The 26,460-nt window shown below is 68.2% G+C and overlaps 3 protein-coding genes across 5 annotated transcripts; 1 reads left to right on the forward strand and 2 right to left on the reverse strand.

Annotated features, from left to right (window-relative positions):
* The first annotated feature begins 4,448 nt into the window (after window positions 1-4,448).
* ACTN4 (actinin alpha 4) lies at window positions 4,449-15,302 on the forward strand. 3 transcript variants are annotated; one of them, XR_007709371.1, is made up of 21 exons: window positions 4,449-4,562; window positions 4,683-4,802; window positions 5,833-5,919; window positions 5,989-6,076; window positions 6,332-6,410; window positions 6,554-6,635; window positions 6,946-7,031; window positions 9,131-9,223; window positions 9,333-9,563; window positions 9,768-9,915; window positions 10,501-10,651; window positions 11,159-11,267; window positions 11,367-11,507; window positions 11,589-11,771; window positions 11,878-12,012; window positions 12,259-12,438; window positions 12,748-12,894; window positions 13,224-13,304; window positions 13,985-14,143; window positions 14,225-14,867; window positions 14,988-15,302. XR_007709371.1 is itself a non-coding variant. In XM_035572315.2 (20 exons), the coding sequence occupies exons 1-20, from the start codon at window positions 4,538-4,540 to the stop codon at window positions 14,381-14,383; spliced, it is 2,484 nt and encodes an 827-aa protein (XP_035428208.2). In that variant the 5' UTR covers window positions 4,449-4,537; the 3' UTR covers window positions 14,384-15,302. The 3 variants fall into 3 exon arrangements, 1 of the variants encoding a protein (XP_035428208.2); XR_007709370.1 differs by having other exon boundaries at window positions 15,071-15,302; XM_035572315.2 differs by having other exon boundaries at window positions 14,225-15,302.
* An 832-nt stretch (window positions 15,303-16,134) lies between these two features.
* Window positions 16,135-19,045, reverse strand: ECH1 (enoyl-CoA hydratase 1). The gene is made up of 10 exons (XM_035572305.2): window positions 18,923-19,045; window positions 18,407-18,578; window positions 18,235-18,323; window positions 17,715-17,839; window positions 17,540-17,588; window positions 17,384-17,448; window positions 16,782-16,852; window positions 16,599-16,670; window positions 16,355-16,505; window positions 16,135-16,281 (listed from the first exon to the last, which is right to left on the reverse strand). The coding sequence occupies exons 1-10, from the start codon at window positions 18,954-18,956 to the stop codon at window positions 16,177-16,179; spliced, it is 933 nt and encodes a 310-aa protein (XP_035428198.1). The 5' UTR covers window positions 18,957-19,045; the 3' UTR covers window positions 16,135-16,176.
* A 480-nt stretch (window positions 19,046-19,525) lies between these two features.
* HNRNPL (heterogeneous nuclear ribonucleoprotein L) lies at window positions 19,526-24,985 on the reverse strand. The gene is given in 13 exon segments (XM_035572300.2): window positions 19,526-19,700; window positions 20,187-20,282; window positions 20,412-20,469; window positions 20,568-20,769; window positions 20,851-20,972; window positions 21,055-21,288; window positions 21,290-21,339; window positions 21,420-21,491; window positions 23,787-23,859; window positions 23,949-24,045; window positions 24,223-24,308; window positions 24,501-24,738; window positions 24,866-24,985. Coding segments are annotated over 12 exon segments (1,374 nt in total). The 5' UTR covers window positions 24,726-24,738; window positions 24,866-24,985; the 3' UTR covers window positions 19,526-19,641.
* Window positions 24,986-26,460: the final 1,475 nt, after the last annotated feature.

Below are 26,460 nucleotides of genomic sequence, written 5' to 3' on the forward strand. Positions count from 1 at the left end.
GGGGGGGGGGGGCGTTTTGGGGTCCCTATGGTGTGGGGGGGGCCGCTAGGGAGGGCACCAGGGCGAGGAAGAAGAGGAGGAAGAAGAGGAGCACTCTTCCCGCAGGGCAGCGCCCGCTAATTACGGGGCGAGCGCTAATTACGGGGCGAGCGCTAACGCCCCGCTGTGCGCCGGTAACGCCCGGGGTCGCTGGCATGGGGAGGGGGGGGCATTCGGTGCTTTAATTACCTTAATTACCGCTCCCCACGAGGGGTTTTTGGGGGGCCGGAGGAATTCTGCCGGCTCCTGGGCTCAGCAGCTGCCGGGTCGGGACCCCCCCCCCAGGATCCCACTGTGCTCCCCCCTTTTTTTGGGGGGGGGGCTTTTCCCCCCCCCAGGGACGCAGGGAGGGGGCAGGAAGCGCCGGGGAGACCCCGTGGAGCTCGGCGGGGGTCCCGCGGGGCCGCGTCCGGTCCCCAGGGCTGGGGCTGTGGAATGCCAGCTATGCGGCTCCAAAAAAAGGGGGGAAAAGGGCAAATCGCTGCCAGGCCCCAAATAGCTCCGCGTGCGCCCGTTCCCGGTACCGGGGGGGCCTCGGCCCCGCGCCCCCCAGCAGCGAGCGGCGGCGGCGGCCGGATTCTTGGTCCCGCTCCAAAGGCAAACATCCGGCCCCGGGGAAAACATCTCGGGGCCGCCGGTTCCCACCCCGACCCCTTTATTTGGGGGGGGGGGGGGAGCCCTCATTTCTGCCTCCTGGCCGCCCCGTTTGGGGTCGTACGAGGCCGGTGCCGGCGCCCCGCTGTTACCACTGGCGTTTGGGGGCAGCGGGATCCCGAGGGGGGGCTTGCCCCGGCCTGAGGATGGGGTGAAGTGGGTGAAAACGGAGCACGGGGCCCCAAAACGGGTTTGGGATGGGAAGCTGGCTGTGGGCACGGGGAGTGTGAGCGGGGATTTGGGGTTTCTGAGCTGGGATTGGGGTTCGTGGGCTGAGATTGGGGTTTGTGAGCTGGGATTGGGGTTTGTGGGTTGAAACAGGGACTTGCGAGCTGAAATAGGGGCTCAGGAACTGGGATTGGGGCTCGTGGGCTGAAATAGGGGTTCATGAGCTGGGATTGGGGGTCAGGAGCCGGGATTGGGGTTCGGGAGCAGAAATAGGGGCTCAGGAACTGGGATTGGGGCTCGTGGGCTGGGATTAGGGTTCGGGAGCTGAAACAGGGGCCCAGGAACCGGGATTGGGGCTCATGAACCGGGACTGGGGCTCGGGGCTTCCAGCCGGGCACTTTTCTGACCCGAGGACCACGCAGGGGGCTCCAGCCCCCCGCCACATCGCCCAAATCCCCGCGCAGGACCCTCCTCACGTGCCCCCTGCCGCCTAACGGGGCCGAGCCCCCCCCCAGGAGCTGGATCCCAGCCCCGGGAGCGCTGCGGGGCCGTGCCCGGCCGGCAGAGGTGCGCCCGGAATGCGGCTGCGCCCCGTGACTCAGCCCTTATCGCCCGGTTTCTGTCGGGTTCTCGCTTGGCTCCCGGCCCCGCTCCCTCGCCAGGTGAGGCCGAAGCCGGCCGCTCCTCCTCCTCCTCCTCCTCCTCTTCCTCCTCCTCCTCCTCGGCGAGCCTCCGGCCTAATAAGGGCAAAGAATGAGGGGAATCTCGGCCCGCGCTGTCCAGCGGCAGCAAATTAACGGGGAAAACATTAAAAAAAAAAAAGTAAAAAAAAAACAACCAACATAAGTTCAGAAAACGGCCGCAGAGTCGCCAGCGCCCCGAGGCCGGGAGTGCACCGGGGGCCTTCGGCTCCCCGAGCGAACCCAGTGGCAGCCACCTGCGCGCCGGGCCCCAAATCCGCCTGTTTTATACCCAAAAAGCCCTCGTTTGTCCCGTTTCCTCCCCCGGAGCCGCTCCTCGAAGGCGATCCCCGGCCGGGTGCTGGCAGCGCCGCGTAAACAGCGTCCGGCCGGGAAGTGCCCCCCCCGTGTCACCCCCCCGAGCTGTGTTTGGGCTCCTCGACATCTGAGAGCGGCCGCTAACGAACTTCCCGCCCTAACGAGCTTCCCGCGGGGACAACGTCGGCGTCCCTCCCGGCACAGCCCGGCCCCGGCACCCCAGGACCCCGCTCCCCAGCCCCAGAGCCGGTGGCGGGGAGGGGAAGAAGCGGTCGGAGGGGGAAATGAGGCCGGATCCTAAAAACGGCCGCTTTTGGGGCAGGTGACCTCATGGAAAAACACCCACACGGGGCGGCCGGCCCCGAGCAAACACCCGCCCGGCCCCGGGCGAGCGCCGCGGACGCGTCTCGGTGGCGTTCGGGACGGGCCAAAGTCCGCGCCCCGCGATTCCCCGCGAGGGCAGCGGGGTCAGGAGGGCCAAAAGGGGCGAGAAGGGCCCGCTTTGGGGCCAAAAGGGGCGAGAAGGGCCCGCTTTGGGGCCACAGTGGGCAAAAAGGGCCTGCTTTGGGGCCACAGTGGGCAAAAAGGGGCTGCTTTGGGGCCAAAAGGGGTGAGAAGGGTCCACTTTGGGGCCAAAAAGTCCCACTTTGGGGCCAGAAGGGGTGAGAAGGCGCTGCTTTGGGGCCAGAAGGGCCCACTTTGGAGCCAAAAGGGGCGAGAAAGGCCCACTTTGGGGCCAGAAGGGGCCACCGTGGGGCAAGCAGGGGCCACTCTGGGGCCAAAAGGCGCCGTTTTGGGGCGGAAAGGCACAACTTTGGGGTGAAAAGGCGCCGCTTTGGGCCGGGAAGAGGCTGGCGGCCTCCTGGGCTGGAGGTGCGCGGGCGCCGCCGTCCCCGACCGAGGCGGCGGGGACACAATGCCTGGGAAGCTCCCGCGCCTCCGTGGGAAGGAAATGCCAGCAGCGCGTGCGGAATTCCTTTTTTGTAGCAGTTTTTTACTCCCAACGTCTCTCGCCTCTCCCTCCGGCCTCCCGGTGAGGCTCGGCCCCGTCCCGAGGCCGCGGCGACCCCCGGCGAGCCGGGAGCCCAGGTTTTGCTCCGGGAGCTCTCACAGCCCCACGTCAGGACCCCGTAAAAGCTCTTTCCTCCCCAAAAACCCCGCCGCCAGCCTGCGCCGAGGAACAGAAGCCGAAGGGAGGCCGCGAGACGGGGAGAGCCTCGAGGCAGCGACCTCCCGGTGGTGGCTTTGGGCAGATTTTGGTTATTTTCTGCCTCTCCTCAGCTGTTTTTGACCCGCACCTTGCGGGATCGGAGGCGTCCCGGAGCTCCGGCATCGTGGGGCCGGGCCGGGAACGTGGAAAAAGGCCTGGGGAAGGCCGGGCTCCGCTTCCCCTTTTAGGCTGTCCTGCGGTTTTTTAGGGTTTTTATTTCCCTTTTCTTTTTTTAGCAGCTGCCTGCGGGTTCCGCCTGGCTCCCTTCTCCTCCTCCTCCTCCTCCACGTGCTGCGCTCGCTCGGCGCCGACCCCCGCGGGGTTTTGGGGCCGATCCCCGCAGGGTTTTGGGGCCACGGCCGTGGGGTTTTGGGGCTGGTCCCCGCAGGGTTTTGGGGCTGATCCCCGTGGGGTTTTGGGGCCGCCACCGCGGGATTTTGGGGCTGGCCCCCGCAGGCTTTGGGGCGGACGCCACGGGGCTTTTGGTGTCGCCGCCGCGGACACCACAAAACCCCCAAATCCGCGGTTTTCTCCCCGCCGCTCTCCCGGGAGGGGTTTTCCTCCGTGCCGAGGAGGAACACGCCCGGCCCTGGGAGCTGCCGGCGGCTTGGCAGGAGCTCGGCAGCGCCCGTGGGGCCGTGCCAAGCCCCGCTGGGGCCGTGCCAAGCGTCACGGCGGACCCAGGCGTGCCCGCTCCTCCCCGTCCCGTAATCACGCTGGCGAGAGGAACGGGGGGGGTTTGGGGGGGGGGCCACGCGGGGCCCGCGTCCTCCCCGCGGCCTGGAGCCGCTTATCGGCCGGGCTAATGAGGCGCTGGCGTAACGAGGCCGGCCGCTAATTACCCCCTGGGCTGCTGGCGGGGAGCGCAGCGGCCGCGGCCCCGCTCCGTGCCCGGCCCCGTGCCCTTTATTTCGTGAACCCGGGGGCGTCGCGGGCCCGGCCTGCGGCTCGCGGGGGTTTTGTGGCCGCGGAGCCTCGGGTGCAGGAACCGCGCGTGGGACGGGGCCGAGGCCCCAGCTCGGCGAGGCCGGCCTCCGGGAGCTCGTTTTGGGGCAAAATGGGGAAGGGGAAGGCACCCCGGTATCCCCCGGTGCCTTCCCACCGCCGAGAGCTGGCTTTTTGGGACGCTTTCTGCCTCTTTGGAGCCTCCTTCCCTCTTTCTTTTTGAAGAGGTCCCCCGGAGGCTCAGCCTCCCCGGGAGGCCGAGCAGGATGGCCCCGAATCCCCCCAAAACTGCTCCTGCCCCCAGCTGTGCCCCGCAGCACGCCGTGGGGAGCTCGTCCTCAGGATGAGGGGGTCTGGGGGGTCCTGACGCCGCCCCCCGGCGCTGTCAGGGGGGTGCTGAGGGCTCAGCACCCCCCCCGGCCCTTCCTTGCAGACCTTCACGGCGTGGTGCAACTCCCACCTGCGGAAGGCCGGCACGCAGATCGAGAACATCGACGAGGATTTCCGCGACGGCCTCAAGCTCATGCTGCTGCTGGAGGTGATTTCAGGTGAGCCCCCCCCCCCCGGGCCTGGTTTTCTTTTTATTTACGGGGGGGAGGACGCGGCTGGAAGCCCCCTTCTGCCCCCCCCTAACCACGGCCCCGGCCCCGCCGGCGTTTCCTTCCCAGGGGAGCGGCTGCCGAAGCCGGAGCGGGGCAAGATGCGGGTGCACAAGATCAACAACGTGAACAAAGCCCTCGACTTCATCGCCAGCAAGGGCGTCAAGCTGGTCTCCATCGGGGCTGAAGGTGCGTCCGGCGCGCCCCCGAGCCCCCCGGGAAGGGTCGTGGCAGGGTCCCCCCCAAAAAACCACGGGGCACGGCGGCGTTGTGGCACCGGAGGCGGTGCGGGCGCTGCCCTTGGGCCCTTCTCCGGCAGCCGGGCGGCGCCGCGGGGCAATAAACGCCGCGGGGGCAGGAAGGTTGAAGGCAGCGCGGCCTCCCTGCCTCCCTCCCTGCCTCGCCAAGGTCGGGGCTGTTTCGGGAAGCTGTTGCACAACCGGGCCTGGCTGCGCTCGGGAGGACCGGCTTGGCCGGCGGCGGGGCGAGGAAGGGCTCGCGCGGAGCCAGCCCCGAAAGCGCCGCGGGGGAGCCCCAGTGCTGGGCCGGAGCCCTGCAGGGGTTCCCTGCCGTCAGCAATCGTCCCCAAAACGCAGCCCCACGAATTCTCTGCGCTGTTTGAACCTCTCCCCCCGGGAGCTGTGAGGGCTTTCAGCCCCAAAATCCTTCCCGGGAGCCGAGTTCTCCCCCTCGGGCACGCGGTTCCACGGCGCCGAGCTCTGCCCCAGCAGCCTCTCGCGCCGCCCCGCAGCCCCTTTTGGGATCAGCCCGCTGCCGGCAGAGCCCGAGGCCGGCCCCGGAGCTCCGGAGGGGATTTCGCAGCCCTCCCGGCCGGGGCTCGGCGCTGCTCGGCCCCGTTTGGCAGGGGCTGACCCTGCCGAGCCAGTCGGAGGAGCGCGGCGGCGCACCGGGGCTTCCGGCTTTGAAGTCTCCGGTGCCCGGCAGCGCTGCGTGTCCCAGCGGGTGCCGCAGTGCCAGGGCGCGGTGGCAGCAGCCGCAGCTCCGCCAGAGCCCCACGCCGTGATCCCTGACGCCTGCTGGAGGCGTCGCTTGCGCAAGGCAGGAGGGATTTCAGGGCTGCGTGCGGGGATCCTGAGCTCCCAGCCCATCCCCGGCAGGGTCCTGAGCCCCGAGCCCTCGGCATGAGCTGCGCGGTCGGGTCCAGCCGAGCGGCTCGACGGGGAGCTGAAGGCTTTGCTTTTTCCCTCCCGGCTCCCAGAAATCGTGGACGGCAACGCGAAGATGACGCTGGGCATGATCTGGACCATCATCCTGCGCTTCGCCATCCAGGACATCTCTGTGGAAGGTGAGGGCAGGGCCGCGGGGAGCCCTCGGCACCGCGGGGGCGCGCCGAGCTGACCCTGCCCCGTTGCAGAGACCTCTGCCAAGGAGGGCTTGCTGCTGTGGTGCCAGAGGAAGACGGCCCCCTACAAGAACGTCAACGTGCAGAACTTCCACATCAGGTACCCCCGGGCTTTGGGGCGTCCCCGAAATAGTGGCGGAGCCCCAAGGGGAGGATGCGGCTCGTGCGTGTCCTCGGGAACGTCCCCCCCTTCTCTGGGCTGCCTTTCCCCCAGGGGTTTTTGGGGCCCTGGGGAATTAGAGGGGTTCATCTCAACCCCGCTACCGTTCACTGGGGAGCTGGGGGGAATGGACAAGGGGTGCTGGGCTGCGCGGAGGCAGCGGTGCGCTGGAACCCTGGCTCTCCCCTCTCGCAGCTGGAAGGACGGCCTCGCCTTCAACGCCTTGATCCACAGACACAGGCCGGAGCTCATCGAGTACGACAAGCTCAGGAAGGTGAAGCTCAGCCCCTTCCCCGCTGCTCCCCTCCTGCCAGCGCCGAGCTTCGAGGCGTGATGCCCGCCGCCCCGCCACCTCGGCAGCGCCCGTGCCGTCGGGCGCCAGCTCCGGGCGGCCCTTCAGCGTTCTTCTCTCTCCAGGACGACCCCGTGACGAACCTGAACAACGCCTTCGAGGTGGCGGAGAAGTACCTGGACATCCCCAAGATGCTGGACGCCGAGGGTAAGCGGCCCCGGGCGCGCGCGGCTGCGACGCGGTGACTCCGGGCGCGCGCTGCGCGTGGACCAGCTCCGGCAGAGGACCCCAGGACCCCGTCCCTCGGGGGCAGAGGACGCGTGCTGGCTCTGAGCCGGGGCCGTGCGGCGGGACGGGACGATTTAACACCCTCTTGTGCCCGTGCAGGTGTCCTGAGCCAGCTGCTCTGCGGGACCGCAGCCCGGGGAGGAGCTGGCCGCTAAGCCCGGCGTGGTGAGCGGCTCCGGGACGCCACGGCCGTGCCCCCCTCAGCCTAACCCCTGTTGTTCGCTTGCAGACATTGTCAACACAGCTCGCCCCGACGAGAAGGCCATCATGACCTATGTGTCCAGCTTCTACCATGCCTTTTCGGGGGCGCAGAAGGTACCGGCGGCAGCCGCGGCCGTCCCGCCCGAACGCTTCCACCCGCAGCAGCCCGCGCTCGGGCACTTCTCTTTCAGGCGGCCGCTGCCCCTGGCGCTCTGGGAACCAGACCTCGGCTCGCTCGCCTGGGTTTAAAAAGCTGCTCGGGCTCGCCTTCCCTGCTGCCGTAACGCCGGGGCAGCAACCAGCCCCGCGAGGCTGCTCGAGGAGGCTCGGGGCCAACAGCTCGAAACGAGGCCTCGGTTCAAGAGGCTGAGCAGAGGGATCGCAGCAGCAGCAGCAATAACCCCGTCAGCCAGCTCTGGTTCGGGTCCCAGGCCCAAGCAGGCGCTTGCTCCTCTCCGCCGCATGCTCGAGGGGCGCGAGGGCTCCGCTGCTGCTCCTTCAGCCTCTCTCCTCCCTTTCTCCCCACGCAGATATTGTAGGCACTCTCAGGCCCGATGAGAAGGCCATCATGACTTACGTTTCCTGCTTCTACCACGCTTTCTCGGGTGCTCAGAAGGTGAGCTTGGCCGGGGGGGGGCTGCCTGCTAACCCCGCACCTCCTGCGGCTGCTGCACGGCTTCGGGACGCGCGGAGGCGGCCTCGGCTCCGCTCGGGGCGTGAGGCACCAAAACCGGGGTCCCTGCGGGGAGGAAGGCGAGCCGTCCCCGTGAGCGGCACCGTCCTGGTCCCAGCGCCGCCTGGGAGCCGTAGGTGGAGGTGTAAATCAGCCTCCCCGCGAGGCAGAGGGCTTGGGGAAGGGGCAGTCGGCCCCCAGCCTCATCCAGGGCCCCGTTTAACGAAGGAGCCTCGTTAGAGCGGGGCGTGGAGCCCGTCACCTCCCTCGGTCTCGCTTCCCTCCTTGCCCTAAAAGCCTCACGTCAGACCCAAAGCGCTGCCGCACGGAGCCGTGGTAGAGCTCGGGGCAGACCAGCAATTACCATGCCGCACTAATTAGAGGATTCAGGCGACCAAATGAGCCTCTTTCATGGCTCGGGGGGGGGGCTGCTCGGTCGGCACGCGGGCTCGTTGCCGCTGGGTCGTGATCCGTCGGGATCGTGGCCGAGCCAGGGAGGTTTGTGCCACGCGGCGCCAACCCCAAGGGAGGAATTCGGGACCTCGCCCTTGGGTGCTGCCCTCGTCCCTGCACCAGCCCTGGGTCCTGTTCACGTCCTGGGATGATCGCCTGGGCTTTTGGCTGCCGGCATGGCCAACGCGGGGCCGGGTCCGTGGGGCGGCTGCTGCCCCTCGTGCCTCTCCCCGGAGGCTCTCGGACCTCCGGCGCTGAGCTTTTTTCTCTCCTTTTAGCGTTGATTTTCCGCCTCCTTTTCCCCAGCTCTCTTTTTTCCTCTCCCCGTCCTTCCGTAGACCCTCCTCACTCTTTCTGTCGGTGCCTGGCCTCCACCTCCTCTTCCCGGACCCTTTCCGTGCCGCCTCCAAACGGGGCTCGGTCCCCGGGCTTTCTTTTCTGCCTCAGCCCGGTGTTCCTCGCCCTCCCGCCCCCTGTGGCGAGGGGCTTCCCGCGGGGAAGAGCAGAAGACCAAGGACGGTGCTTAGAGGCCGGTAACGGTGCTTAGAGACCAGTAACGGTGCTTAGGGACCAGTAAGGGTGCTGGTAACGGTGCTTAGAGGCCGGTAACGGCCCCCCCGGGGCACTGGCACGGGAACCCAACACCAGGAAGCGCTCGGAGCTTGCGACTGCCGAGTGCCGGAGCCACCGGCGCCCGCTTCACGCCCAGCTCGTGGGACCCCCCCGGGGGCTCCGGCTCTGCCCCACCCCGGGATGCGGGCGGGTGTCGCCGGGGCTTTCCCCTGGTCCGTGCAGAGCGGTGCCGGAGCCCCCGGGGTGGCGGCGGGGGCTTCTGCCGGGGGCTGGGGGGGCACCGGGCTCTGCTGGCGGCTGGGGGGGGCTCGGCGTGGCCGCGGCCGTGCACTTTGGTGCTCAAAAACCTGATTTAGCTCTTCCACAAAGCCAGCACCGGGGTTTTCCCCGCGGTGCGGCACCGAGGCGCGCTCTGGGGCGAAGCGGAGCCGAGCTGGGGCTGGGGGGGTTTGTGCGGGTGGGGGCACCCCGACCCGGTGGTCCCAGCGCCCCCCCCGCTGCTCTTCCCCTGCAGGCCGAGACGGCGGCGAACCGCATCTGCAAGGTGCTGGCCGTCAACCAGGAGAACGAGCACCTGATGGAGGACTACGAGAAACTCGCCTCCGATGTGAGCCCGGGGGGGACCCTGGGGGGCTCCCCACAGCCCCCTGCGCCCGTCCTCCCCCCCCAGACTCTGCTCCCCCCCATCCCGCTCACCAAACCCCTTCCCCCCGCAGCTGCTGGAGTGGATCCGGCGCACCATCCCCTGGCTGGAGGACCGCAGCCCGCAGAAAACCATCCAGGAGATGCAGCAGAAGCTGGAGGACTTCCGCGACTACCGGCGCGTGCACAAGCCCCCCAAGGTGCAGGAGAAGTGCCAGCTGGAGATCAACTTCAACACGCTGCAGACCAAGCTGCGCCTCAGCAACCGGCCCGCCTTCATGCCCTCCGAGGGGAGGATGGTGTCGGTGAGTGCCCGCGGGGCCGCCGCGCTCGCTGCCCCCCCCGGGACGCCCTCGTCCCGCTCCCAGCACGCTTGGTGGTCCTACGGGACCTGGAGCTGCTCCCAAAGCGGGTTTTGGGGTCGGGTTCCTCCTCTTCGGCCTCTCCCCAGAGCTTTGGAGGTGGGAGGCCGCTCAGTCTGCCCTGACGCCCCCCCGTGCCCCCCCCAGGACATCAATAACGGCTGGCAGCACCTGGAGCAGGCCGAGAAGGGCTACGAGGAGTGGCTGCTCAACGAGATCCGGCGCCTGGAGCGCCTCGACCACCTGGCTGAGAAGTTCCGCCAGAAGGCCTCCATCCACGAGGCCTGGACCGAAGGTAGGTGGACCGAAGGTAGGTCCCGGGGGGGCCGGGAGGTCCCAGCCCCCCCCCAGGGCAGAGGAGCCCCCGTAAAGCTGGGCTCAGCCTCCTTCATTCTTCTTGGCGCTGCTGGGAACTCCGAGCCCGTCACTGTCCTCCTTCGCAGACGCCACTTTGGCGGAGGCTGGCGTGCTCGCAGCCGCTTCCCCCGTTGCACCCAGCTGGCCGAATTTGGCCACTGCCCCCGGCCCCCCCTGGGCAGCAGCTGTGCCTCCCCCCGTAGCGAAACGCACTAATCCCTTCCCAGCCCCGTTCTCACAGCTCGGGCTGGGAGCCGCGGCGAGCCTTGAGGCGTCTCGAGGCCACTCACAGCGGTGCCAGCTTGCTTGATTTTTCTGGGGGGGGGGGGGGGCGGAAAAAATGAGGTTGTAGATGAGGAAGGTGAGGGAGGGCCCCGGTGGGACAGCGGAGCTCAGCCTCTGCCTCCAACCCGCGCTTCTCGGAGCCGAAGCAGCCCCCCAGGGTTTTGGCATGGGCAGATGGGCAGAGGCACTGCCCGGTCCCGCCGGGGGGGTCCCAGCGCCCTCACTCCTCTCCCCGCAGGCAAGGAGGCGATGCTGAAGCAGAAGGACTACGAGAGCGCCACGCTGTCCGACATCAAGGCCCTCATCAGGAAGCACGAGGCCTTCGAGAGCGACCTGGCGGCGCACCAGGACCGCGTGGAGCAGATCGCGGCCATCGCGCAGGAGCTCAAGTACGGCCGGCTCCCGCCGAGCCCCCCCGTCCCCGCCGAGCCCCCCGGCTCCAAAACCTGGCCCACAGCACACCTCGGCGCGGCCCCGGCCCCGCACAGTGCCCCTATTGTTCTGCCCGTCCCTTCCCCCCGCGGTTGCAGCCCGGCCAGAATACCGTTATTGTGCGGGAGGCCAGGCAGCCCGGCTCTTTTCCCTTCCTCCCCCCGCCCCCCCCCCGCCTTTTTTTTTTTTCCCAGCCAGATAAACTCGCACACAATTAGTACACTGACGGCCCAGGGCAGGGCGACGCCGTGAATGCAGCCCTTATTCCCCGTGGCAGCGCCGCTCGGGTGCTTCGTGGCAAAGCCCCACGGCCACCCTCGCGCCCCGGGGGGGCTTTTTCCCAGCCCCAGAGCCCCCTCCTGGAAGCGGGGGCGGTGGGGGGTGCCCAGCCCGTCCCCGAGGCGTGGGGATGGCCGTCTCGGTGTCCTCATGTCCTGACCCCGCTGCCTCTCCCCCCCCTGAAGCGAGCTGGATTACTACGACTCGCCCAGCGTCAACGCGCGGTGCCAGAAGATCTGCGACCAGTGGGACGTGCTGGGCTCCCTGACCCACAGCAGGAGGGAGGCTCTGGAGGTAGGGCGGGGGCCTCCTCGCTGCCCCCCCTGCCCCGAGCGGGGGCTGGGACCCCCCCCCCGGGTCCCCCCCAGCTCCTGACGCCCCCCGGCCCCGCAGAAAACGGAGAAGCAGCTGGAGACGATCGACGAGCTGCACCTCGAGTACGCCAAGAGGGCGGCTCCCTTCAACAACTGGATGGAGAGCGCCATGGAGGACCTGCAGGACATGTTCATCGTCCACACCATCGAGGAGATCGAGGTGGGGAGGCGCGGGGGGGGCGTCGGTGCTCAGGCACGGCCCCCCGAAACCCGGCTCTGAGCTGGCGCCCGTCTCCTGCAGGGCCTCATCGCCGCGCACGACCAGTTCAAGTCCACCCTGCCCGACGCCGACAAGGAGCGCGAGGCCATCCTGGGCATCCAGCGGGAGGCGCAGCGCATCGCCGACTTCAACAGCATCAAGCTGGGGGGGAACAACCCCTACACCTCGGTCACCCCACAGATCATCAACTCCAAGTGGGAGCGGGTGAGTGCCCCCCGGCGGGGCGCCGCTCTGCACAGCACCACGGCCCCGGCCGAGGTTTGTCCCCGCTCCCGTGGGGGTTTCCAGCGCCGCCTCTCGCCCCTCGCAGGTCCAGCAGCTGGTGCCCAAGCGGGACCACGCCTTGCTCGACGAGCAGAGCAAGCAGCAGTCCAACGAGCACCTACGGCGGCAGTTCGCCAGCCAGGCCAACATCGTGGGGCCCTGGATCCAGACCAAGATGGAGGTGAGGGCTCGGCCGGCGCCGTGCGGTTGTCCCCGGGGGGCTCGTGCCGGGGCTGGCGTGCCATCCAGCCTCCGGGGAGCTGGGGAAGGCAGAGCCGCCATGCTGCGAGCACCCTCTGCAGCCAGAGCTGGCCGGGGTCAAAAACTTCGAGATGAATCCCTTGGGAAAGTCAGCCTGGCACCGGCGGTCCCCACGGTGCAGCTCCTCGCGTCCCCCCCTCACCCCACTGGGGTTGTGCCCCCGCAGGAGATCGGGCGCATCTCCATCGAGATGAACGGCACGCTGGAGGACCAGCTGAACCACCTGAAGCAGTACGAGCAGAGCATCGTGGACTACAAGCCCAACATCGACCTGCTGGAGCAGCAGCACCAGCTCATCCAGGAGGCGCTGATCTTCGACAACAAGCACACCAACTACACCATGGAGGTGGGTGCCCAAGGGAGGGGTCCCAGCCTCGGGCGCGGAGCTGAGCTGTGCCTCAGCCACCTCCGGGCGGCTGGGTGTGCCCGGCCAGGCAGAGGGAGCGGGGAGAGCCCGGTGCCACCCAAGGGTGCCCCGTCACCGCCAGGGAGCAGTGAGTCAGGGCGCGGGAGCTCCCACGGGTGGCTCCCAGCCCCTGCACCTCCCTGTGGCGGCCGCGGTAAGCGCGTCCCGGGGGGGGCTCCCGCTTCGCCCGCCGGCTGCGTGGTGCTCTGGGACCCCCCCCGGCCATTCTCACCGCCCTCTCCCCCGCAGCACATCCGTGTGGGCTGGGAGCAGCTCCTCACCACCATCGCCCGCACCATCAACGAGGTGGAGAACCAGATCCTGACCCGCGACGCCAAGGGCATCAGCCAGGAGCAGATGCAGGAGTTCCGGGCGTCCTTCAACCACTTTGACAAGGTACCGGGCACCTCCAGCGCGCCGCTGCTGCCGAAAGCTCCCCCTGCGGGGCAGAGCTCGGCCGCCGGCCCCCCGTGGGGCTGACGTGGGGCTCCCCGTCCCCCACCCCCCTGCTGCTCTCCCAGAGGAGCGAGACCCCCGGGCTTCCTTTTCCCTGTTCCGACGCAGTGGGGGAAGCAGAGCGGAGCCCTGCTCTCGGCCCCCGCCGCGCTCCACTAACGGCGTCTTTCCTTCCTTCCCCTCCGTGCATGCTGCGCCCCCCCCGCTCCTCTCCCTCCTCCGATGCCCCCCCGTGATTCTGTGACCCCCCCTTGGCCCCCATGGTGCAGGACCACGGCGGTGCCCTGGGACCGGAGGAGTTCAAAGCCTGCCTCATCAGCCTGGGCTACGACGTGGAGAACGACAGACAGGTACCGAGCCCGGCCGCTGCGCAGCGCCGCCCTTCACCGCTCTCCTTCCTCTCTTCCTCCCCTCCCCCGTGGTCTTCCTCCCCTTCCTCACACGCTCCTCCGACCTGTGTCCCTGCTGGATTTTGCCCTTTCCCTGCCTGCTGCACCGCGCCGGCTCCCAAACCGTCGCTGTTAACTCGATCTCTGCCTCTCTCTCCTCCTCCCCCTGCCCTGCCGCGTCTTCCTTCCTCTTCCTCCTCCTCTGCATGCGCTGCCCGTCTCTGCCTTCCTCCTCTCCTCTCCCTCCTCCTCCTCCTCCTCCTCCTCTGGGAGTAGAAGCGCACGGGAAGCATGGACACGGATGACTTCCGAGCTCTCCTTATCTCCACGGGATCCAGCCTGGTATGCTCTCTGCTCTCTTCTCCCTTTTATTTCCCCCCCGTCCCTTTCTGGTCGTCTTCTCGTCGCTGCGCGCCCCTGAGGCTTGGGGAAGGGGCTCATGGGCACGAGGGGACCGTGCCCAAGGGGTGGCGGCGGCGCTGGGACCTCCCCTCGCAGCCCCTCTGCCTCCCAGCCTAAAACTGGGGCACGGCGCAGCCTCCTGCCCTGGTTCCTTCAGCCCGGGGACTTGGTGGTGGTGGGCGAGCCCCCGTGGGGGCTCCCTGCCCGACCCCCCCTGACTGCGGCCTCCTTCCCTGCAGGGCGACGCCGAGTTCAACCGCATCATGAGCCTCGTGGACCCCAACGGCAGCGGCATCGTCACCTTCCAGGCCTTCATCGACTTCATGTCCCGCGAGACGACCGACACCGACACGGCCGACCAGGTCATCGCCTCCTTCAAGGTCCTGGCCGGCGACAAGGTGAGCGCCAGCCCCGTCCCCGGGGCCGGGGGGGCCCTGCCCGCGGTGCTCCCCCCCCTCACCTCTCCCCCCCCCCCCCAGAACTACATCACGGCCGAGGAGCTGCGGCGCGAGCTGCCCCCCGAGCAGGCCGAGTACTGCATCGCCCGCATGGCGCCGTACCGGGGTCCCGACGCCGCGCCGGGCGCCCTGGACTACAAATCCTTCTCCACCGCGCTCTACGGCGAGAGCGACCTCTGAGGCCGCCGCGGCAGCACCAAGCGCGGGCGCTTTGTCCCCACCTCTGCGCCCCCCCCTGCCCCCCGGGGGGGGACACACACGAAGCCGCGGCCGCCCCCGGGGGGGGGAGCCGGTTATTGCATATTATACCGCCCACGTTACCTATGCAATGATTTATTTTTGTTTAATTTTATTTTTTTTCCCACTTTTCGCTCTGTGGGGAGGGAGGGGGGCGCTCGCCCTTCAGGCGCTTGGGGGTTCTCGAGGGGGGGCAGCGGGGAGCCTCGAAGCACCCAGCAGCTGACATCGTTATTTTTTTTTTTAATATACCCCTTTCTGGTGTTTTCTTTCAACTGGCCCAGGGCCCTCTGCTGTCCCCCCCCCCCCGTAGGAAGCGGAGCCCCCCCCCTCCTGCCCTGCCTCTCTTTAATTTATGCCTCTGTCGAGCAGAAATCCCCCCCCCTGCACCAGCCGCCCTTCGCCACGTGCTTCCTCCCGCATCCAGGTTCCCCCCCCCCGGCTTCCCCTTGCCCTCTGTTCGAATTCCTCCGAATTCTTCCGAATTCCTGTTCTGCAGAGCGGCAGCGGAGCCCCTGGGGGCTGCTCCTTCCGCTCCCCCCCCCAGCAAACCCTCCCGGGACACGGCGGGGCACGGAGGCAGCGCCAGTCGTCGTCCCCCCCCCTTCACCCCCTCCCCGCACCCTCCAGCCTTGGAGCAGGTTTTTCTGAGGACCAAAAATTTAAAAAAAAAAAAACACAAAAAAATTAAAAAACCACACCACCCACACAGAAGCCTGATCTTTTAAAATTTAAATGAAATCAAGAAGGTTCCTATTTACTTTATTAACTGACGGATTTATTATATAAATATATATTCACCTCGCAGCATTATACTACCGGTTTTCTTTTGTCATGTAATTAAAGTATTGCTGAGACCTGGCGTGACGGAGCCTGCGCCGTTCCTCGCGGCGGGTGTCCCCCTCGGCCCCCTCTTTGCGCCCCACGAACCTCCCCCCACCCCCCCGCCAGCCCCATTCAGCCCTCTTTGGAGCCCCAAAAACCCGCCTGTGTCCCAAAAGACACCTTCGTGCCACATCACATCCACCCCCTCTTTGGGACCAGATAAACCACCCCGTACCCCAATAACCACCTCCGTGTCCCCGTACACCTCCATGTGGGACCCCATAAGCACCCCCCAAATCCCAACAGGCGCCTTTGTGTCCCCACGTAACCCCCCCCCCCCCCCCCCCCCCCCCACTCCGTCCCAGTAAATACCGCCGTGTTGCCATAAACCCACCCTTTGGCCCCAATAAACGCCTTTCCCCTAACCACCTCCGTGTCATCACACACCTGCCCTTTGGGACCCTCTAAAGCCCCTGCAGCCCGACAGACACCGCCGTGTCACCAAGTACTCCCCCCCCCGGGCCCCTATAAACCCTACTCGGGTGCCATAAACACCTCTGTGCCATCATCTATGATCTACTGGGACACAAAAGCCAACAGGCAGCGCTGCACCCCATTTCCCCACCCTTTGGGCCCCCATTAAGCCCTTTACACCCTCTATGGGATCCCACATATACCTGTCCCCGTCTCCATAAACACCATCGTGCCCCATATACCTCCTTTAGGACCCCATAACCCCTCCCCGGTTACCCACGTGTCCCAGTGGGTAACTATGGCCCCATACACCCCATGGGACCACCCCCACTGCAGACCCCCCCCCCCCCCCCGGGTGCCCTGGGGCCCCCTCGGGGCTGAGGAAGGACACGGGCCGGGGGCACAGCCGCGTTTATTGCGGAGGGGCCGCGCCGACCCTACAGCTTGGCGTAGGCGACGTCCTCGGGGCGCTTCTTCTCCATGGCCGCCTGCGCCGACTTGAGGATGTCGTCGGTCTGCAGCATGCTCATGTTCCAGGCGGCCTGGGCACGGCACGGGGTCAGGGACAGTGACAGGGACAGGGATGGGGCTGGGGGGGCCGGGGCGGCGCCTCACCATGAAGCGGAGGCTGTCGTGGACTGGGTGGTCCCGCGAGTACACCAGGTTCACCTTGGTGCCCTGCACGGCCACCGGGCTCCGCGCCGCGATGGCGGCCGCCAGCTCCAGGGCGCCCCGCAGCAGCGCCGCCTTGTCCGGGAAGACGCGGCTGCGGGGGAAACGGGGCTGCCAGCGGGGACGGGGCCGGCACGGGGACCCCCGCCGTGTCCCCAGGACGCCCCCCCCCGGGGCTGCTCCTCACCTCACCAGGCCGCAGCTCTGCGCCTCAGGGGCCATCATCTTGCGCGCGGTGAAGGCCAGCTCGTTGACAAGGCTGCGGGGGGGACACGGGGGGTGAAGTGGGGTCCCGCCTACACCCCCCCCCCCCCCCGCCAAGGTCCCCACCCCGGTGTCCCCCCCCCCCCGCAAGGCGGTGTCCCCCCACCTCTGGCTGCCCACGATCTTCGGGAGGCGCTGCAGGGTGCCCACGTCGGCCGCCAGCCCTATGTCCACCTCCTGCGGGGACAGGGAGGCGCGTGGGGACACGGGGACATCATGGGGACATGTGGGACAGCTTGGGGACATGGGGGGGGGGTGACATGGGGACATGTGGGACAGCTTGGGGACATGGGGGGGGGGGGTGACATGGGGACATGTGGGACAGCTTGGGGACATGGGGGGGGTGACATGGGGACATGTGGGACAGCTTGGGGACATGGGGGGGGGGTGACATGGGGACATGTGGGACAGCTTGGGGACATGGGGGGGGTGACATGGGGACATGTGGGACAGCTTGGGGACATGGGGCCCTGGGGCCACGCAGGAGCACGTGGAGCTGCTGAAGACCCCCCCCCCCCCCCGGGGACGTCCCAGGAGACACCAAGAGGAGCAGCAGGGATGCCCGAGGGGCTCCAGGGACGTGGCGGGGACATTTAAGGGCCACCAGGGCTGGCTGAAGGTCCCTGGGGCCACCTGGGGGGGTCCCTGGGGCCACCGGGGGGGGGGGGAAATCCCACAGGGCCACCTGAGGGCCCCCCCCACACCCACCTTCACCTGGAACCAGGCGTCTTCGGTGCAGTAGCGGATGTCGCAGGCAGAGATGAGGTCGACGCCTGCCAAAAAAAGACCTTGGGGTCCACGGGGCGCCCCCCCCCCCCCCCATGTTCCAGCCATGCCCCCCCCCCCCCCCGTGTCCCCGCTCACCTCCACCAATGCAGGCGCCGTGCACGGCAGCAATCACCGGCTTGGGGCACTGCAGGAGAGATGGGGGGAATTAGGGGAAGGGGGGATTAGGGGCTGGGGGAGGGTGTTAGGAGCTGGGGGGGGGGGCATTAGGGTGGGGGGGGGGGTGGGGGGGGCTCTGTCCTTTTGCTCCCACCTTCTCCAGCACCGAGAAGCTCTCCTGGTACTGGCGGATCTTCTGCTGCAGCTGCCAGGCTTTGCGCGCCGTGTCCTCGCCCCCCACCATCAGGAACTCGCTGCCCATCTCCACCAGGTCAATCCCTGGGGGCACCCCCCCCCCCCGAGGGGTTCAGGGGCGCCCAGACCCCTCCCCGAGCCCCTCAGGTCCCGCCCCCCCCCCCCTTCCTCCCCCCCTCCCAACTGGGCTCAAGCACGGCCCCGCTGCTGAGATCCCCTAAAAGGAGATAAAATGGCCCCGAAACCCCGCAGGGGGGGGGTCCTGGAGATTGGGGGGCGGGGGGCACCCAGTGAAGGGGGGGGGATTCCCAATCAAGCAGGGGGATACCCAATAAAGGGGGGGGGGGGGCACCCAATAAAGAGGGGGGTACCCAGTTGGGGGGGGGGGCACCCAATGAATGGGGGGGGGCACCCAACGGAAGGAGGGGGGTATCTAGTGAAGGGGGGGGGCACCCAATGTCAGGGGGGGGGGCACCCACCTGCCGTGAAGATCTTCCCGGCCCCCGAGATGACGACGGCACGGCAGGCGGGGTCCTGCGCGATGCCCTGGAAGCACTCCACCATCTCCCTGGGGGGGGAACACGGCGCTGGGGGGGGGGGGTACGGGACAACACCCGGGGGGGGCAGATAAACCCCCGGGGGGGTCCTTACCTCCAGAAGGCGGCGTTCATGGCGTTCCGCTTCTCGGGGCGGTGCAGCTCCACGTGCACGACGTGCTCGCGCTCGGGGGTCACCCGCAGGGTCTCAAAGGAGCGGTCCCGGGGGGGCGGCGGCGGCGCCCCCCCCGCCTGCGACGCCATCGGCCGGGCCAGCAGGCGGAGAGCTGGGGGGGGGGGGGGGAGGGTTACGGGGGGGGCACGGGGCAATGCGGGGGGGCTGGGGGGGGGCTGGGGGGAACTGGGCTGGGACTGGAGGCACTGGGGAAGGACTGGGGGAAACTGGGGAGGTCCTGGGGGGGGGTCAGGGGGAGGGCACAGGGGGTCCCTGGGGAGGAGATCACGGGGGGGCCCTGGGGGGATCACGGGGAGGTCTGGGGGGGTCCCGGGGGGGTCTGGGAGGCTCCTGGCTGGGCCGGGGGCTTCAGGGAAGGCACCAAGGGGGGGTCCCTGGGCAAGGGGCTGGGCGGGGGGTCCCGCCCCCCCCCCCCTCACGTCCCCCCCCACTCACGTCCCCCCCGCAGCCCCGCAGCCAGCGCCGCCATCAGCCGCCGCCGAGTCCTCCAGGCCCCGAGGTCAGCGAGTGGGCGGGCCAGAGCGCCGCCCCCTCCCGCCCCCCGGCCTGGCGGAAGCGCCGCCCGGCGGACCGGAAGCGGCTTCGCTCCTCCTCCCCCCAACCCGGAAGCGCCGCCTTTTCCCCGTTCCCCCCCCCCCGAGCCCGGTGCCCCCACGGCGCGGGGGGGGGGGGGGAGAGCACCGGGAGCCGCCCCCACCCCCCGGCGCTGTTCCTCGGTCCCCCCCCAGCCCCGTACCCCAAAGGCCGCAGCGCTGGGGCGGCTCCAAACCTCCTCCTCCCCCCCCCCAGGGCACCCCAAACCTCCCCCCCCCAAGTGCCCTCAAGCCTCCCCCCCCACAAGGGGCCCCCCCCAACGGGGGGGGGGCCTTGCCCACAACCCCCCCCAGCCCCCACGGCGGCGGCAGCGACGTTTTCCAAACGTTTATTGAAAGGCGCCGCGGGCCCCAGCGGCGGGGGGGGGGGGCAGGGGGGGCACACGCACAGTCGTCCTTAAAAATGGGGGGGAAAAAATGAGGGGGGGGAGGGGAGAAAAAAAAGGGGGGGGGGGCACCGCCGCGGGTGGCCTCTGCTCCACTTGGCTTTATTTTTTTAAAAAAAAAAAAGGAAAATGAACCAAACCGACGAGGGCGGGGGGGCCCCGCGGGGGGGGCCGCTTAGGAGGCGTGCTGGGCCGTGGAGAAGCAGAGCTTGAGCGTGTAGGGGTACGGCCCGTCTGCGGGGAGACAGAGGGTTAACAGTGAGGGGGGAACCGGGGGGCTCGGGGTGAACTGGGGGGAATGCGGGGGGGTTGGGGGTGGGTTGGGGGAAAAAAGGGGGGCTTGGGGTTGGTTGGGGTAAATAGAGGGGAATCAGGGGGGTCTGGGGTAAATAGGGGGGAATTGGGGGAGTTCAGGGGGGTTTGGCTTAAATAAAGGTGAAGTTGGGGGGCTTGGGGGTGGTTTGGGTTGAATAGAGGGGAATTGGGGGGGGTGGGGGTGTTTGGGGTTTAATAAAGGGGAAAGCGGAGTTGGTTTGGCTTAACTAGATATCGGCAAAGCTGAATTTGGGGGTGTTTTGGGTTCAATAACGGTGAATTTGGGATTGCTTCAGCTTAACTAGACGTTAGCAAAGGTGAATGGGGGAATTTGGGGGTGTTTTGGGTTCAATAAAGGTGAATTTGGGGTTGTTTTGGCCTCTTGAGCCCCCCGCGGCCACTTACTGGGGTTCTTCATCTGGTAGTGGTTGAGGAAGCCGAGGGTCTCGAGCGCGTCGCTCTTGGACTCCCACTCGAGCAGCCCCGAGGAGCTGCGCTCGCCTGCGGACGAGTGCCCCTTCCTCAGCCCGGCGGCTGCGGGCGGCCGTGCCGCCCCCGTCCCGGCCCCCCCGGGACCCCCGCCGGGGCAGGGAGCACCCGCGCGGCCGCTCCCTGCCCTCCCGCACTTACTCTTCCCCGAAAACACCTTGACGGAGGACGGCCGCTTGACGCCCAGCTCATCGCAGATCTGCGAACGCCGAAAATGCATCAAAAACACGCAAACCGGGGGATTTGGCCCCGAAGGGCGCGAGGAGGGGGGGCGGGGGAGGAAGGCTGGCGGCGCACCTCGTAGAAGTTGTCCTCGGTCACCTCGAGGGGGGCGTTGAAGAAGTGCAGCACGTTGCTGGGGTGCTGGATCCTGTTCTTGGCCGCCTGCTCGGGGGTGGAGAAGCGGTTGTTGCGCGAGCCGCTGAAGTCCTTGTAGCTGCACGAGCCGTCCTCCAGCCCGTACGACTGCCCGGGCATGATGGCCTGCTGCTTGGACACGCTGCGGGGACGGGGGGGGCTCAGCACGGCCGCGGTGCTGCCCCCCGGCCCCCCCAGGACCCCCCCGGCCCCCGGGACCCACCAGACGTTGAGCTTCTGCCCGAACATGAAGTTGTTGTTGAGGTGCGTGATGGCGCGGTCCACGGCGTAGCCGTCCGCCATCTCCACCATGGCCGCGCCCGGCTTGCTCTTCATGAACTTCACCTGGGGAACACCCGAAATGAGCCATTTTCCGAGAGTTTTGCCCCAAAATGCCCTGCCGGGGGGGGCGCGCGGCCGCGCTCACCTTCTCCACGTTGCCGTAGAGGCAGAAGATGTTGAAGACGCGGTCGCAGTTCATCTTGGACTGGTCCAGGCCGTACACCATCAGCACGGGGCTGTCGGCGTGGGGGCCGTACTCGGGGGGGGGGCGGGCGGGGGGGGGCGGGTGCCCGTACTGGGGGCCGTAGCGGCTGGGCCCCCGGCGGTGCCCCCCAACGGGGGGCCCCATCCTCCTGCCTTCGTAGTGGGGCGGGGGGGGGGCCGTAGCCCTCGTCGTGGTAGTGCCCGTGGTAGCCGCCGTGGGGGCCTCCTGGGGGGGGGAGCACGGTTGAGAGGGTTGGGACTCCTGCCGGCACCCCCGTGCCCCCCCCCCGCCGCCCCGCGCCCTACCGTACTCCGCCGGGTGGTCCCCGAGGAGGGGGGGCTGCCGCTGCCGCTTGCTGGGGTTGCCGCCGGGCTCGCCTGCGGGGGGGAAGCAGAGGGGGGGGCACAAGCGTCACGGGGAGGGGGGGGGACGCAGCTCCGGGGTCCCCCCCTCCGAGTCCCTGACGCCCTGGCCCCGGAGGCTTTTTGAGGGGGGGGGGGGTCCCAAGCGGCTCCTGGAGGCGTTTTGTCCCCCCCCCCAGGAGCAGAGGGCCTGAGCCCTCTCCCTGCTCCCCCCCACCCCGCTGCTGCCCCCCCCACACCCAAATTTCCCTCCCGTGTCCCCGTCCCCCCCCCCAAGTCGCCCGCGGGGACCGGGACGGGGCTGCCCGCAGCGCCCCCGCTGCGCGCCCCCAGCTCCGGGCCGCCGCCGGTTTCTTTTAACAACCATAAAAAAAAAAACCAAAACACTAAAAACAAATAAATTAAGGTACAGAAAGAAACTAAAACAAAGTGGCAAGACATCCACCCCCCCCGACAAAGGGGAGAGGGGGGGCGAGACCGGTACAGGCAGCAAAGCACCAGCGGGACTCGGTCAGAGGAGCCGCCAGCCGCGGCCGGGACGCGCTCAGGTCGCTCTTCTCTTCCCTTCGCCTGCTCCGAGGCCGGTGCCAGCCCCACAAGGACGGAAAAGGGCTACTTACAGCGGGGGGGCGGGCGGGCCCCGCGCCGGGGAAAAACGCGCTCTTTCTCTTACCATTGGACGCGTCAAGAGTGAGTTAGCACAGTTGTGAAAGATGGCGGCCCATCAAACATACACTGCGACCCTGCATCACATGGTTTCAGAGTCACAAACACAGGTCAAAGGCACGGAACCGCTACAATTCGCTTAAAAAAAAGCAAAGTCTCTTAAAAAAAAAGCAAAGTCTCTAAAAAAAAAGCAAAGTCTTTAAAAAAACTAAAGTCTCTTAAAAAGGCTAAGCTCTTTTAAAAGCCTCAACTCCTTAAAAGAACCTAACAGCGTTAAAAAAAGCTCGAGTCTTTAGGAAAACCTGACAGCTTTAAAAAACCTGACATCCTCAAAGCAAAGTCAAATCCTTTAGACCAAAGGAAAATCCTTCAAAAGCAAAGCCTTTCGCAAGGCAAGGTCTCACGGCTGCTCGGCCCTCAGGTACCGCAGGTACCGGCCGAGGGGGTGGTGAGGGGGAGTGTTCCTCCGTGTGGTGTGCGGTGTCGGTGTCGGGGCGCTGCTCGCGGTGTGCGTGTCTCCTCTGTGAGCGCGCGTGTGCCGCGCGCACGGCCCCGCTACGGCCTGCCAGGGCTCTGTGTGCCCCGGGGCTCGCTTTGGGTTTTGCTTTTCCTCCGCTCGGCGCTGGCAACGGCGGCAGGTGAGGCCCGCGGGAGGAGCCGAGCGAGCAAAGGAGCTGCCCTCCCCCAGCAAGCCGCGCTGAGCGCCATCCTAAGTCTTGGAGGGCCTCGGATCTACTCCGTTCTCCGATAAAGGCGCCGCCGGCCGTGTGCTGAGGACCCTCTGGGCTGTGTTTCCTAGGCGTGTGTACCTTCTCGGGCTCGGTGTGCCTTGGTTTAAGTAAGAGGAGTGTCTGCTGGGGCATGCGGCGCCTCTTTCTCTGTGCTGCAGATAGTCCTTGGGCCGCGGGGCCGTGTCCTTGCTGCACTGAGCTCTGGGTGCTGCTTGGCTCTGGATGCTGCGTGTTTTCTCCAGTGAGGTTTTTTGTTTTTGGTTATTTTTGGTTTTTCTACACTGTGTGGTGGTGTGAGCAGTGTGCAGAGGCAGGTCGGGACTTCCGCCGTGGTACGGTCCCCGTTTAAAAACGGGGGGGGGGGGCGTCCGGCCGTCCGGCGGGGAAGGCAGCGATTCCTCGGCGGGGACCGCGGCGACCCCCCCGCGCCCGCCGCCCCCGCTTCGAGGCCGACAGCCCCGGCTTTCAAACGGGACCGGGAGGGACCCCCGGGGGGGGTTCGGGCGGCGTTCGCCCCGGTAAATCTCCCGGGAGCCGGCGCCTCCCCCCCGGTTTCGCCCACGCGCGGCCCCGCTGCGGTAAGTCCCGAGGCCGAGGCGCGCGGGGGGGCTGCCTGCACCCCGCCTGAGACCCCCCCCCGACCAGAGACTCCTCAAAAATTAAAAAAAAAAGCCCCAGACCCACCCGTGCAGACTCCCCTCGCTCCAAGCGCCTTAACCCGAGCCTTCCCGACGGGCGACACGCGGGACGAGCCCCCGAGAGACCCCCCCCGGTGCTCGAAACTGGGATTTTTCCACCCAATTCGCCCCCCCCGAGCCCCTCGAGCACGGCTGGGGGCGCGGGGGGGGGCGGGCGGGCGGCATCGGGGTAACGGGAGCGCTGTGAGGGCTGCGCCCGAGCCGGCGGGGATTACCTTGGCCGCTCAGGTTGGGGTTGGTGTAGTCCCACGTGTCCTGGTCGTTCTTGAAGACGTTGAGGCGCGTGGGCTGCGGGGCGGACGGACGGACAGACAGCGGGGTCAGCACCGGCGGCGTGGCGCCGCGGGGGGGGGCGGGGACGGCGGGGGGGGGCTCACCTTGGCGTACTCGATCTTCAGCGTGCAGCACCCCGAGTAGATGTCGGCCCCGTTGAGGGACGCCTTGGCGCGCTGCGCGCTCTGCACCGAGTCGAACGTGCGCGGCGTTAAGGAATTGGGGACAAAAAGGCGTTTTACGGCCGTTCTCCCCGTCTGGGAGCGGGGCCGAGCGCGGGCAGGCCCCTAGGGACGCCTCACCGGGGGCGCAGCCGCCAAAACACCGCCCGGGGAGCGGCGGAGCCCGACGCGGACCCCCCCAGGCACTGAAGGATATTCCACCATGGCCTGCACGCCGTTCTTGCGGAAGATGACGATCCTCTGCACGGGGCCGCAGGGATTGCAGATGGTGTAGAGCACGTCCTGCGGGGGGGGCACGGTGAGGGGGCCGCCTCCAGGACCCCCAGATCGCCCCCAGGACGACGAGCCACACAGCCACAGCGCCAAAAACGAGGGGGATCGGGTTCGAGGCCGCTCAGGACCCCCTCAGGACGCGTTCCCCATGGCGTTGGCGCCCCCCAAGCCTCCCCCAGCCCCCCCCAAGCCGCCACGCACCGTGGTGATGGAGTAGATGGGGTTGAGGATGGTGAAGAGCAGCACGTTGTTGACCCCCCGCGAGTCGTCGGCGTCGCCCGGGCGCGAGATCTTCTGGCTGGTGGAGTAGTTGACGAAGGCGGGGTGCCCAGCGATGTAGATCTGGTTGTCCGCCGCGTAGTTGACGGCGTTGCAGGCGCCCAGGATGTCCTCAAACTCCACCAGGGCCTGCCTCTTCTTGGGCATCACCACCACGTAGCTGCGGGACGGCAGGACGGGCTCGGGACGGGCTCAGGGGGGTGGCGGGGGGCCCCCATCCCTGCCCCCGGGGGGGGGGATCGGCTTTTTGGGGGCCGCAATCCCTGACCCCCGGGGGTTTCGCTCACCTGATGGGGCCGAACTCCTGCAGGGCCTCCACCAGGTCGGCCTCCACCACGCCGTCGATCAGCCCGCGGATGTGCACCACGGGGGACGCCGGCGTCTTGTGGGGGGTCGTCGTAGTTCTCCTGGGGGGGGCAGGGGGAGGTCAGAGCGCGCCGCCCAGGGGTGCTGAGCTCTTGGTCCCCCCCAGATCCCTGCGGCAGGCAGGGAGCAGTGACCCCACAAAGGGTCCTGCAGCCCCATGCGCACCCTCCCCTCGTCCTGGGGGTGCTGAGCGCCCCTCAGCTCCCAGCACCCCAACGCCGGCCCCAGGGCTGTGCCTCTTAGCCCCCTCCTCCTCTCCTTCCTCACCTCTTCTTCTTTCTTCGTTCCTCCTCCTCCTCCTCCTCCTCCTCCTCACCCCTCCTCTTCTTCCTCACCTTCCTCCTCCTCCTCACCCCCCTCCTCTTCTTCCCCCATCTCCTTCTCCTCTTCCTCCCCGCTTCATCCCCTCTTTCCACCCCGTCTCCTTCTCTTCTTCCTCCCCCCCTCCTCCTCTTCCCTCCTCCTTCCTTCCCCCACCTCTTCTTCCTTCCTCCCCTCCTCTTCCTCCCTCCCCCTCCTGCTCTTCCTCCCCTTTCTCCCAACCTCTCCCTCTCCCTCCTCCTCCTCTTCTTCCTCCCCCCCCCCTCCCTCCCCTCCTGCTCTTCCTCCCTCCCCCTCCCCTCCTCTTCCTCCCTCCTCCTCCTCCTCCTCCCCCCCTCCCCCTGCTCTTCTACCTCCCTCCTCCTCCTCCTCCTCTTCTTCCTCCCCCCTTTCTCCCATCCTCCTCCTCCTCCTCTTCCTCCCCCCCCCCCCGCTCACCGCTCCGGCCGCCCCGGGCCCTCCGCCGCCCCCCCCCGGCCCCCCCGGCCCGTGCGGCGGGGGCTCGGCGTTCTCCGTCTTCTGGCGCTTGGGGGCCCGCCCGCCCTCGCCGCCCCCGCCGTAGTAGCGGCCCGAGCCGCCGCCGCCGCCCGCCGCCATTTTGCCCATGTCGGCCCCGCGCCCGCCGCCCTCGGCGCTCTGCGGGCCCCGCCACCGCCGCCGCGACATGGCGCCTCGCTCCGCCGCGCCGCCTCCGCCCCGCCCCTATTGGGCGGCGCCGCCGCCACTCAGGCGGGGCCCGAAGCCTCATTGGCCCGCTCGGCCGCCGGCCCGCCCACCGCCGCGATTGGGCTCGGCGGCGCTCCTGGCTGTCAGCGCGGGAGGCGCTTCTCATTGGCTGGGGCGCGCGTCCGTTCGCCCGCCCACCGAGCTGGTTGGCTGGGGAGGCTGTCCGTCTGGGCTGCGCCCCGCCCATCTTCACGGCCCTGCCCCGAGGCTCCGCCTTCTTCTTCCCGACTCGCTGAGTTCCCCAGAAGGCCTTTCGGCAGCGGCTCGCGAGGCTATTGGTCGAACGGAACGCCGATCAACATCCCTTAGCTTTGATTGGCTGCTGCTCTTGCCTCTCACGACCCCTTCGGGCTCTCCCTCGGGGACAACCCCAGGGCGCGCAAGGGGGCTCGAATCTTATTGGCCAAGCCAGCTGCCTATCAACCCCAATTCCCGCTCGGATTGGCCGCCACCCTCAGCCTTCACTTCT

Source organism: Cygnus atratus, unplaced genomic scaffold (assembly GCF_013377495.2).
Source record: "Cygnus atratus isolate AKBS03 ecotype Queensland, Australia unplaced genomic scaffold, CAtr_DNAZoo_HiC_assembly HiC_scaffold_41, whole genome shotgun sequence".
Taxonomy (NCBI): domain Eukaryota; kingdom Metazoa; phylum Chordata; class Aves; order Anseriformes; family Anatidae; genus Cygnus; species Cygnus atratus.